This window comes from Abramis brama, assembly GCF_963993115.1.
Source record: "Abramis brama genome assembly, chromosome: 11".
Taxonomy (NCBI): domain Eukaryota; kingdom Metazoa; phylum Chordata; class Actinopteri; order Cypriniformes; family Leuciscidae; genus Abramis; species Abramis brama.
The window spans coordinates 9546445-9559000 of NC_139973.1; the positions used below are offsets into that span (position 1 = coordinate 9546445).

The window sequence follows — 12556 nt, forward strand, 5'->3', positions numbered from 1 at the left end:
TTAAATATGCATTGGAGGGTTATATTAATAATTTTATAGTTGAGAAGGTCGATAAGCTTCAGCTCCAGAACAAAGATTTACAGTTCACAGTGTAAACGTTATAGTTTGGTGCTATTTCGCTTCAAACGCTCGCTTTATACGCGTGTCCTATTCGCTTTGGATTCAAAATGTTCAAGCGTCGAACTAGACGCGGATACGCGCGAATTTGACGCTCTATTCGCGTTTGGTGTGAGCGCAGAATAATGAACAGGCTGCGATGTCAAGATTGCATTGCTGGAATGTGTGTTTGTGTGTGTGTCTGTGTGTGTGTGTGTGTGTCAGAGAGCGGGCGCGATCGAACAGTGGAAACATAAAAACATACTCCATTTTGTTCATACAGGACATAATTAAAACTGCAAAGTGTTTAGCCTACTTATATTTGTGTAAAACACAACATTGTGCTTTTTTCAAACTGTAAACTCTTGTCAAACTGTAACCTACAACTGTCACCCAACCAAAATCACACACACACGCTGTTTAAAGCCAAAATGACAAGAAAAAACATAAAAACGAATGAAAACCGATAACCGCAATGTATTGCAATGGACAAGGAAGCAAGCAGAGAATGTCCGAGTGTATTGGGTTAGCTATGCGTACTGTGATTGGCTCATCGCGTTTGGGGGCGTGGCTTAGCCATTGGTCAATTAGCATACATGCGCAGGGAAAAATAAATGTAGAAATGTGGAAATACAGAAATAAATAAATGTAGAAATGTGGAAATACAGAAATAAATAAATGTAGAAATGTGGAAATATAGAAATAAATAAATGTAGGAATAAATAAATGTATAAATAAATACATATATAAATATATAAATAAATAAATATATAAATACATAAATATATAAATAAATGTATAAATACATAAATAAATACATATAGAAATGCATAAATAAATAAATAAATACATGTAAAAATACAGAAATAGCCGTTTATATTACCAAAATGTATTTATTTTCACTATTATATCTGCATTTATTTATTTATTTCTACTTTTATTTATTTATTTATTTATTTTTCGTTCTGTCATTTTTAGTCCTTCATACTTTTCGAAGGAACCGATTCGCTGAAATGAGTCGGACTGCAGGACTGCGCATAAGGGGCGCAGCTTCAACGCGTATGAACACACATTCAGTTCGCAAACGTATCACAGTCAGTCATATGACAGCGGTCAGTTCCTCCCAAACACTACATTACGTTTCTAGTGGTGAAAAACATTGCAAACAACACAAACCTGTAAAATCTTACATCAAAATGTTGGCACTCATTAACCGCCTCTTGGACTGGTTTAAGGCTCTTTTTTGGAAGGAAGAAATGGAATTAACCCTCGTCGGGCTGCAATATTCGGGCAAAACGACGTTTGTTAACGTAATCGCGGTGAGTATTTGCGGTTAGCATGAGCTAGTTTAACAAATCTAAGAGACTGAATGTCAGTCTAGTACACCAGACAATTAACATAATTGCTTTACTAACAGATAATGAAGCTAATTTTACTTAAATTCACTGTAGACGTCTGGAACAGACCAACTTAGGGACTGTAAATCAACGTTTTTGGGAAAGCTAACCGGCTAGCAACGTTAGCTCCCAGATGACCATCAATAATTTGATTGCGTAGGTAGGCGATGGTTTGTGTTGACAACAGTTGACAGTTTACCGTATACATCCTGTGAAATGTGCTTCACGTCCACATATGTTCGACCCTATAAACTTGTTATAATGTCAGCTCAATTTAACCCTGGAACATTTTTGTTTTCGTGATCGGAGTTCTAGAGAGAAATCAAAATCCAACTATTGGTGGCAGGCAGCTTTCTGTAAAACTAACTGGTTGAATTAGTTGTTACGTATTCCTATCCCAAGCATGTGAATGTACAACCCAATGTGTTATTCTCAGCTTTAAGGGTGCACTCAGTCGTTTTTATAATAAACAAATATGTGGTTATATATAAAGAAATCAACAACACTTTTTAGAAATATGATGACGTGAAGACTCTAGAATGTATCAGTCTTCTAGAAAAATATTTTATTTTACTGGAGGGGGTCACCCCATCATGGGTGCCGCCATGTTGACATGAAATGATCATCCATGCAATTTACCCACTTGCTACTATTAATAATAACAATTAAATATAACACAATCATCATAAACACACCAAGTATACTACCGACCTGCAAACAGCCAGTGACAGTACATGGTAGCACTCAGCTGTGTAGTAGCACAAAGCACCAAGAATGTGAAAAAAAAAAACTCTTTGAAATTGAGTCAAAGAATGTGTCATATGGAAGTGCCTCATATCAGACTTGATGCACAAAAATATGGACAAATGTCAAGCAGTAGCCATAATTAGTAAACAAACTTTATGCATCAATACGGAAAGGCGTCAGTATAAAGTCTAAAACCACTGCATTTCATGCTCAAATATTGTGTTGTTCTCTTGATTAGCTTGTTTTTGCTGATGGGAAACTGGATGTTTGATTTAGGAAGCACACGAGTAATCACACTTGTTTATTTTCTCCATAACATCAGTTTTCATCAATCCAGGTATCATCAATCAAAAGTGAGTCACTTATTAAAATCTTTGCTCATATACAGGCGAGGCAGTGTAATAATAATAATAATTCATTACATTTATATAGCGCTTTTCTCGGCACTCAAAACGCTTTACATGGAAAGGGGGGATCTCCTCAACCACCACCAATGTGCAGCATCCACCTGGGTGATGCAACGGCAGCCATAGTACGCCAGAACGCCCACCACACACCAGCTTATTGGTGGAGAGGAGACAGAGTGATGAAGCCAATTAGTATATATGTGTATATATATGTATATATATATATATATATATATATATGTATATATATATATATATACATACATACATACATACATACATATATATGGGGATGATTAGGAGGCCACGATGGACAGAGGCCATTGGGCAAATTTGGCCAGGATGCCGGGGTTACACCCCTACTCTTTCGAACTCGATACTTGTTGTGTTAAAGGGATAGTTCACCCAAAAATGAAAATTCTGTCATCATTTACTCACTCATGTTGTTCCAAACCTGTTTGAGTTTCTTTGTCCTGTTGAACACAAAAGAAGATATTTTGAAAAATGTTGGTAACCAGACAGTTGACAGTAGCCATTGACATACATTTTTTCCTACTATGGAGGTCAATGGCTACTGTCAACTGTCTGGTTACCAACATTTTTCAAAATATCTTCTTTTGTGTTCAACAGGACAAAGAAACTCAAACAGGTTTGGAACAATCTGGGGGTGATTAAATGATGACAAAACTTTCGTTTTTGGGTGAACTATCCCTTTAATTGCATATGCCTATATGTGACTAATAATTAATTCCTAATAATACTGTTTTATCTGCATTGCATTGTGTTATGTTGTTGATTAGACACATGCCCTGTGTCTAACTGGACCTTGAGGCAAAAAATAATAATACATAACCTCATACTCTGAATCAAGACTACATGTACTGTAGTACTTGTTCCGCAAGATCATTCCTAATCCTAATCTAACAAGTAGTTCCACTCTCTGTTCTTGCAAGCACTGTATGTATGTTTCTAGATTCTGGCATTAGTCACAAGACTCACAAACATTTAATGCGGTTCTTCCTGGTCAAGTGACGTCCTCCATCATGTGATTTGGTGCACGAGTAAGCAAAATGTGCTGGTCACAGTAGTTCATTGTTTTTTTTATTTACCATGGTAGAAGACTAGACACTATGAATGTAATGTGGTATAGGCCTACCAACTTTCAAATTGTATTTGTGTTGCTCAAAATGCTTACGGCACATTAGTTGTTGGCTGAAGTGTTCAGTGTAAGCATTGTTGCCTATATTTGTAGTTCTCTCTTCTGTAACCACTTCCCTCAAATTGTCAAAACAGCTTTTTTTGAAATTGTTTTCAGAATGATCTTCTTTCGAAAAGGTCAAATTGACCTTTTGAAGGAGAGTTCTTATGAATAACAAGCATGCCAGGCTTGCAGAAGATCTTGAGCTTCAGAGTATGCTGAAGGAAGGGAATTCGTAAAACTTGGAGTCCCTCATAAGCTGTGGCGTAATACAAATCCTGTGACTACATAAGTCGGATTTGTCACCTAAACTGCCCATTTTTGTGTTTTGCATCATGTAATATGAATATTCATTGGTTGGAAATATTTCTGTTGTATATTTGTTTTCATTCGTTTCAACTGAAGAGGACTTTGATATGGAGAGATAGATACCATTTATAGATTTTACATTAGGTGTGAGTTGGGTCAATGCAGCATAATAGAGTTCAAGGAGTTCCTTTCGGAATATAGGATGGAATAAAAACAAGCTGTGTTTTCTGATAAGAACTGCTAGAAATGTTGTTACTACTAGACATGGAAATGCATATAGGACTTTCCCTCATCAAGGCAGACCACCTTAACTCTGAGTCATTGCAGGAGGTGGTCATGTGGTTTAAACAAGCATCTTGCTCACGTTTTTTTTTTTTCTACAGTAGTAAATACTAGGAATTCCTCAAGATAAAGATACATAATGATCATCATGATGCTATTTATTTGTGTAATTAATTATATATTTAAACCAGTATGGTACATAAAAACTTCTGCACACACATCGATTATTTATTTATTTAGTGTTTTCTGAGCAGACATACTGCAGCTAAATTTGTATTATGCATCATTTAGTGAATTGCATAGTTGAAGAATAGTTTTTGCTGTCTTCGCCCCATCGTCTCTATAAAAACTCTTGCTGTGCAGGCTAATCATTTCAGCGCTTCAGGTGGGAATCACATCTTCTGAGGTGACCATGTGTGTATCTCATTAATTGTTTAAATGGAGTAACAAGTGCAATTAAGTTTTCATCAAGGCACAGAGATGCCAGAGATTGTGCACTCAATGTCCCACTTGCACCTGCCTGCTTGTTTCCCAACCACTGTGAGTGTGCACACTAGTGTGACAGGTTGTCAGGTGCACCGTGGAAAAGTATCAAATGCCAAATAAATAAATGCTACGATATAAGAAAATATCGTCGCTGTCACCTTGTATCTATATTTCATAATTTTTGTTTTATTTTATTTTTAAAAATCAATGCTATTGGTCAAATATTTTGGTTTTACAAATATTTAACCAATGAAAGTATTAAAAAGAGCTTGTGACTAAACCTCGTAAGTAGTTCTACACGATTAATCAATATTAAATCGAATGCGATTTGGCAAAGGCTGCGATTTGAGTTTAGAGTAAAAACATGTTATTAAATCTTCCCTTTTGTTGGACAACAGGTTTTTAAATGCTTCTCATTTTTGGAAAGATGTTTGACGCTTGTTGCTTTTTCAAAGGCACGTTATAAGCGACTCAAACACGCAGTGCTTTTAGATGGAGCAGCATTACTACTCATCACAGAGCCGTGCTTCACTGACAAGCTACGCATAATAAAATAATCGCACTAAGACTGATCGGTTTAAGCGCGATTAAGTGTTAATTCCAATTAATCGTGCAGCCCTCCATTGAATCCTCAAACTGTCGGTCAAACTTTATAACTCCACCCGCCTCTATCGTGAATGTAGTGCCACACACGGTTTGCAGTGCAAGGGTAAATAAAGAACTGATGTTTGATTAACTACAGCATTTTATTTACTCAAGAAACACTATGTCTATAAAGGCTAATGTTTTGTATATTCGAAGAGCAGAGAAGAGTCTTGTATTTGCCGTCTAGTTCTGTTTTAAATAGCCTTTGCATATGTAATGAACAACACGAAAAACCAAGCGCCCACTAGTGTTGCACGATTCTGGGTATTCTTGTTTTGTTTTAAACAGAGATACTGCCTCAGACAAATCTGTCATTCTCCAACTCCATCTAAGGCTTGATTTTCATAAAATGTTAGGCTAATATTATAATGACTCGTGCACGTGTCGGACCATATATAAAGCCACAATACCAACTTTGATGACGCAGTATTTAATTATTGAAAAAATAGTTAAACGATATGAGCGACGATATGTAAATTTGTTGTTTTATCATCACAAACAACATCATATAACTACTTGCATGACTGTATTGTGTTCTCCTACCTGACTTAAGTTTAACATTAAATGTGAGTGCTACTTTAAATACAATATCCAGATTAATATGCCATTTAAAGCAATGCATGTTTGTGCATTAGTGTGCTGTGGGATTTTTTTTTTTTTACTTTCCAAAATCTGTCTGGATCTCTCTGAGTAATGATGGCTGATAGTGTGAAGTTATAGTTATAGATAGTTATCTTTCTCCCTGTTGCCACACAGTCTGAGATGGTGTGCTGACTCAGTAACCCTTTGTTCACTATTAGCTGCAAGAGCCGTGCAGCCAGAGCTGTTGACACTGCAGTCTTGAGCAGCACTACATGTATATTCTCTTCAGTTATTTTGCTTAGTTAGCCTACTTTGCAAACATGCTGTCAAATACTTCATTTAGCTTTTTAGTTTCCTTGATTGGGTTACAGAACATTTGTCAAGGGCAGTTAGTTCCATTGCATGTGATTGCTTTGGTATGATACTTACTGTACACTTTGGGATGCTGCAACTTCAAACGACTCTTTTTAAATTGGCAGACTTCCTTTCCTTTTTTGCCATTACTGCCTTAAGGCATTAAGGCATAAATCTTGCTTTTATCATGGTTGTCACTTTGCCTCAGCACAAGTTGAGCATCATTTGCTTCGTTTCGTGAAGGACAAAAACAACAACAAAAACAAATCCAATAGGCTGTTTTGTGTACCTGCTCTAGAAAATGAGTATACTGTTTGTTAGGTTGTGGGAGTTAACAAAATCCTATCTCAATACGAGTAATTTTATAGCACGGTATCAGTAAGTATTGTGACATTATCTTTGCTAAATATTCAATATTGGAATAATTTTCATTATCAGGTTGACATATATAATTGCTAATATTAGCCAATGGAAGAAATTACATCTACAGATTTGACTATGCAGTCAAGAACTGAATGAGTGTGTTTGAATACTTTGTGGTGGTCCAAATGTTTAAAAAGAAAGTTTTACTGGCAACAGTGTGACAAATAAGGGAAAGTGTTTATAGGGAGGGAATTTTCCCTTATTAAGGCAAACCACATCAAAACTGAATAAAAAAAATGGAAATCGCAAAATATTGTATTGTATAATAATCACCATATTGGCACAGAACTTTTAGAGTTGACTGTGCCAATGGCCTGAATTTGAGAATCTCTGTAGATTAGTACAGTAGATGGTAATATACCATGAAAATTTCCCAGAGCGGTCTTGAGGTTTTTTTGTTTGTGAACTTTCATTATGAATCATAGATCAAATAAATGTTTCTGATGGGAAGCCCTTAACTACCAATCACTGCAGGCCTACGCTTACAGCAATAGGAAAAGAAACTGGGCGTCAAAAAAACCAAAACAAAGTTTGTTTTAGGTAGAATAATGGAAACATTTAATCACAAACAAGTCTTAAGTCCATGAGTTGTTAATATGTGCTATATTATCCCCCCCAGTCAGGCCAGTTCAGCGAAGACATGATTCCAACCGTTGGGTTCAACATGAGGAAGGTCACAAAAGGCAACGTCACCATCAAGGTTTGGTCCTTTTTAATGCATAATCTTGGTTTCTTTGGATTCAGGAGAAAAATAAGGTGCAGGTTTAATTGTAAATAATAAACACTGAAACTAACGTGGGTCTGATTACTGTGCAGATCTGGGATATAGGAGGTCAGCCGAGGTTCAGGAGCATGTGGGAGCGATACTGTCGTGGGGTGAATGCAATAGTGTAAGTATCTCTACATCCATATTCTATAAGAGAAAGAGGAAAGTATTCACACTACCAAAATAATAAAAAAATGTGCATCCTTTCTCCATTTTCTCTCAAAGGTACATGGTGGATGCAGCGGACCGGGAGAAGGTTGAAGCTTCCAGAAATGAGCTGCACAATCTTTTAGACAAGCCACAGTTACAAGGAATCCCTGTAAGACATTTCCTTGTTTTTTCCCCACATCATTGCTCAAACATATCTTCATCTTCACTGCATAAGTTCCTATGGATGTCTTTGTCTTTTAGGTGTTGGTGCTCGGCAATAAGAGAGATCTACCCAATGCGCTGGATGAGAAACAGCTAATTGAAAAAATGTAAGGAGCTGTACACCACACATGCAGATGTTTCCCCGCTGCTTTTTTAAGTAAAGTCTACATGAAATCAAAATGGACAATACCTAAATTGATTTATCAGTGCAAATTAAAAAACAAAACAAATGTTGATTGAAATTTTTTTAATATTTATTTTATTTTCGCCTGATGTCACCCTGGTCAGATTGCTGGGGAAAGTAAATTGTTAACCAGTATAGCTTTTTATATTACTGTCTCTCTAGGCTAGTAGTTCTCAACTGGTTTGGCCATGGGTCCCACATTCTCCCATTCGACCTAAATTTTTAGGAATTTGAACCAAGCAAATTTATTTCTCAGAAATGGTTGACACACACCAAAGTACCGTTCCATTTTATTTAAAGTATATTGTTAGAATATCACTAACACTGATGAATAAACAAGCTAAGGCTGTTTAATAGAAGTCCTAGTTTTTCATAATACCCTAAAGTTAGTAAATTGGTATGAGCCACCACAGTCATCAAAAATACAAAATAAAATACAGTGAGAAAATTAAGTGGTATTTTGGGGTTACGATAATAGTTACCATGGTAAATACACAATACTAACATGAACTGTTAATAAAACATAGACACTGATCCTGATGAATAGAATGAACATCATACTTGTGTGAAAATCGTTTTTAGCTAACACACAATTTATTGGTAGTTTTTGGTAATTTCATGACCTAATTGACAGCGTAAATACAACGTTGTATGCTCGTAATTTCATTATATATAGTGAAGTAATATACAGCATGCGCCTCTGCATTTGCACTCGCACATTGTGAGCACAGGATACTGTCCGACAGGGCAGGAAAGTTTGTTTTTCTGAGGTGAGAGACTTTTTCATAACAATTTACTAAAATGTTAGAATAATCACACTGACATATAGCCTGACAACATCACATCTGACAGCAGATACTAAATCAGGACAATGCATTTTTCTTTGCCACGCTTTACTTAAACTGTGTCTGACAGAAGTGTCATCAGTATTAACACACGTCTTTCAAAATAAAAGTCTTGCATCAGAAAAACATTTACAATTCAGTTTTAGTTGTTGTTTCTTTGACCACACTCTCCGCAACCCACTAAAACAACCTACTTTTTCTTGTGTGACCCACTTTTGGGTTGTGACCCACCAGTTGAGAAATATTGATACATAAATGTTTGTGAAAATTGTTTCAATAACTGATCCAGCTTATTGGCATGAACGTTCTTGGTGGGACATACATTCCTAAAGCTGCCATATTGAACATTATGATTTCTCCCATTCATGTACGAGTGGACTCTCTCGGCCTCATACAGCCTCTGATTATATTCTGCCAAATCATATGATGCTAATAAGATTGCCTTGCCATAATAGAAAACTTAATATCATTATAATAATTAGGAAATTGCATTACTGGCTCTGGCTTTTTTTATTTTATCTTCATTATAAAGGAATGCTCTATTTAAAAGACAACAACACACAATTTAAATTCTCTCTCTAAAATCATCTTATGCATTTAATTGTTTTAAAGAAAAAGAAAAAAACATTGGATCAGATTGAGAATTTTTGTGTTTTCTAAGAATTGTGTGAGAATGAGATGAGTCACAATGCAGGGCTGCCAACTCTCACGCACTGAGCGTGAGACTCACGCAATTGACACTTTTCACACGCTCTCACAATTGCGGAGCAAAGAGGTACTTTTAATATTAAACTAATTCTCAGCTCTTAGATTCCGTCAATTTTATTACGAAATTCGGACAAAAATACGTTTGGCGCTTGTAAATGTGACGTGACAGATCGCTGAGCGCCTCAGTTCAAGTGCACGTTGAAGTCAAGTGCTCGGTTCGATCATCTGTTACTTTTTTATTTAAAGATGCAGTACAACTTACCGAAAGTATACATAATATCGACCATTTAGTGTTTTTCAACCACGGAAAGAGGTCAACGTTACATTTACCTCAGGAAAGCCATTTAATGACCATAGCATGTTAATTGAATAGAAAAAATAGCTAGAGGAGATTTTGCTGAGCACTATATTACATATTTATTATATTTTTACTTATGTCATTAAATAATTGTTATTATAACAAAAACTGCATTATATTTAATTCAATTTGTTATTTTTAACCTTTAATAATACCAGCAGATTGGGCCCTCTATGTTTACAGCAATAGGTGAGATTATTTTTTTAAATAAAATTTAAAATAAACATGTATCCAAATTAGACAATATAATATTGAATAAAAATCGGAATCAAATCACAAGAATGGAATTGAAATCTTGAAATTTTTGTCAAGCAATAATAAAAACTGTATCCTACCAGTCACTGTACAATGTAAACATTGTAACATGTTGTCACTAAACTTCATAAAATTCTATTTAGTTACCAAATGTTTTGACAATCACAATTACACTTATTGTGATGCAATATTTGTTTTTACATATCCCCCCAAAATCTCACTCCAAGCTAAACTCAAAAGTTGGCAGCCCTGCACAATGTCTAGACCAGTTTAACCATCTGTCTGCATGAAATGGAAAGGTTTTGGGGTCTTGTGTTGTTGTAAGAATTACTGCCATCTATTGGCTAAGAGTTGTATCTGCTTCTATATTTTCCTGTTGCTGGACTACACTCTGTTTACAGCTTTTCCTGAAATAACTAGTAGGCCTGAAATGAAATACCATACCATATCAATTGTTTTATTGATCCTTTCTCATGTTCTATTTCTTTAGGAACTTGGCTGCTATTCAAGACCGGGAGATCTGCTGCTACTCGATTTCCTGCAAAGAGAAAGATAACATTGGTAAGTAATGTTCCATGAGGATGAGTTGAGATTGCTGTATGGTGTTTCTAGTCTGCTATACTTACATGGCACTGTTATGTCCCCTGATTCTCACAGACATTACTCTTCAATGGCTAATCCAGCACTCAAAGTCAAGAAGAAGCTGAAAGTGTCTTCTGAGTGCCCGCTGTCTATCCGCTGCCATGTTCCTCTCACACCACATCCTGCTCGCTTTGTGAAACTGTACAGTTCTCCGTACCGCTCCCCTTACACTACCCTGTTCGTCTGATCCCATAATTCTTCACCAGCTCCTCTTCCCAACTGCATCAGTTATGTCAATGATACATCAGTCGCTAAAAGACGCTAGCCTGCAGAATGAGTTCCTCCACCTCTTACGGCCTGCTGTCGGATGAACATTATGGATTCATGGTTTTGCAAATCCCCGCAGCTCCAGTGATCTCCACTTGGGGTTTCCTGGACAAATCTATTGAAAAACTGAGAAGAATCTAAACTTTAATATAGTGTAAGCCTTTTGTTCTCTCCGGTCTGTCAGGTTATGCTCATGAGAGAGTATAATATCATTTGGACTTGCTTTTATTTAGACAGTAAGTAAGTAAACATGCAGCGGGGAAATGTCCCCCCCCCCTCTCCCACCCCCCCTTTCGTCTCTTGAGAAATCTGTAAAATTTAAATGGGGAGCAATCTAGTAAATAAACGGCTCAACAGAAATGTACAAATGATGATCCAGAAAGATTTTTACAAAAAGTGAGTGTACGTATATTAGAGAGGATGAATGTTTTGCTGGTAAAGGTTTTCATTTAGCTCAGTGATGTCTTGAATCCTGTTCATGAGCTGAGAGAAAGAGTAGGTGAAGTTAAAGTGCCTTGTGCAGTGTCTCTGTCCCTCAAGCTAAACAGTATACCAGGTGTGCCTGCCTGGAACTAGATTGGATCAAGACAGCTTACTTTGAACTGCAAGAACCGAAGAAGGCATGCTTTTTAAGGTAGATTAGTGTACTGTTGTCATTATCAACTAAATATTTGTGAAAAGAGGCAAATGTTGGAAACCCCACTATTATAAATGCACTTTTGTAAATACGATGAACCAATAAATAGATTGTCAACATGTAGGAGGAATCTTGCATTGTTGTGGTTGATTTCTTTTTCTTTTTTTTAATGTTGTGGTCAGTCAAGTAGTCATATCTAAAGTTGAGCATTACTGTTATAAATCCTAAATATGCGATCTCAAGTTTTCAAATTTCAAGTTTTTTCTTGCTATTGCTATTTCCATATAAAATCAACATACAACCTGTTCTCAAGATTTTGATTTAAATTTATTTCAGTTATAATTATATTCATAATATCAATTTGATTATAATTATATTCATAATGTTATAAATTAATATATTCATTATATTATAATTATATATATTATGAATTATATTCATAATTATATTTCAGTAATATTTAATAATTATATTTAATAGTTATAATTATATAATTATAGTTATATTCGTTACTGAGGGGTTTGCATTGTTTCTAGTTTATGCATATCAACATTTGTTGACGTAACCAACGTTCTAATACTGCTACTACTATATAT

The 12556-nt window shown here is 35.8% G+C and overlaps 1 protein-coding gene across 1 annotated transcript; it reads left to right on the top strand.

The window, feature by feature from the left end:
* Nucleotides 1–1171: 1171 nt before the first annotated feature.
* arl8ba (ADP-ribosylation factor-like 8Ba) lies at nucleotides 1172–12086 on the top strand. The gene is made up of 7 exons (XM_084127983.1): nucleotides 1172–1415; nucleotides 7546–7626; nucleotides 7743–7816; nucleotides 7918–8011; nucleotides 8104–8171; nucleotides 10905–10975; nucleotides 11072–12086. Exons 1-7 carry the CDS (start codon nucleotides 1200–1202, stop codon nucleotides 11119–11121), a joined length of 654 nt encoding a protein of 217 aa, XP_083984109.1. The 5' UTR covers nucleotides 1172–1199; the 3' UTR covers nucleotides 11122–12086.
* Nucleotides 12087–12556: the final 470 nt, after the last annotated feature.

Excerpts from the sequence above, each read along its gene's own strand:
- arl8ba (XM_084127983.1), top strand. The coding sequence starts at position 1,200 with ATGACAGCGGTCAGTTCCTCCCAAACACTACATTACGTTTCTAGTGGT. Across the intron at positions 7,817-7,917 it reads CGTGGGGTGAATGCAATAGT|GTACATGGTGGATGCAGCGG; the intron begins GTAAGTATCTCT and ends TTTCTCTCAAAG. Across the intron at positions 10,976-11,071 it reads CAAAGAGAAAGATAACATTG|ACATTACTCTTCAATGGCTA; the intron begins GTAAGTAATGTT and ends TGATTCTCACAG.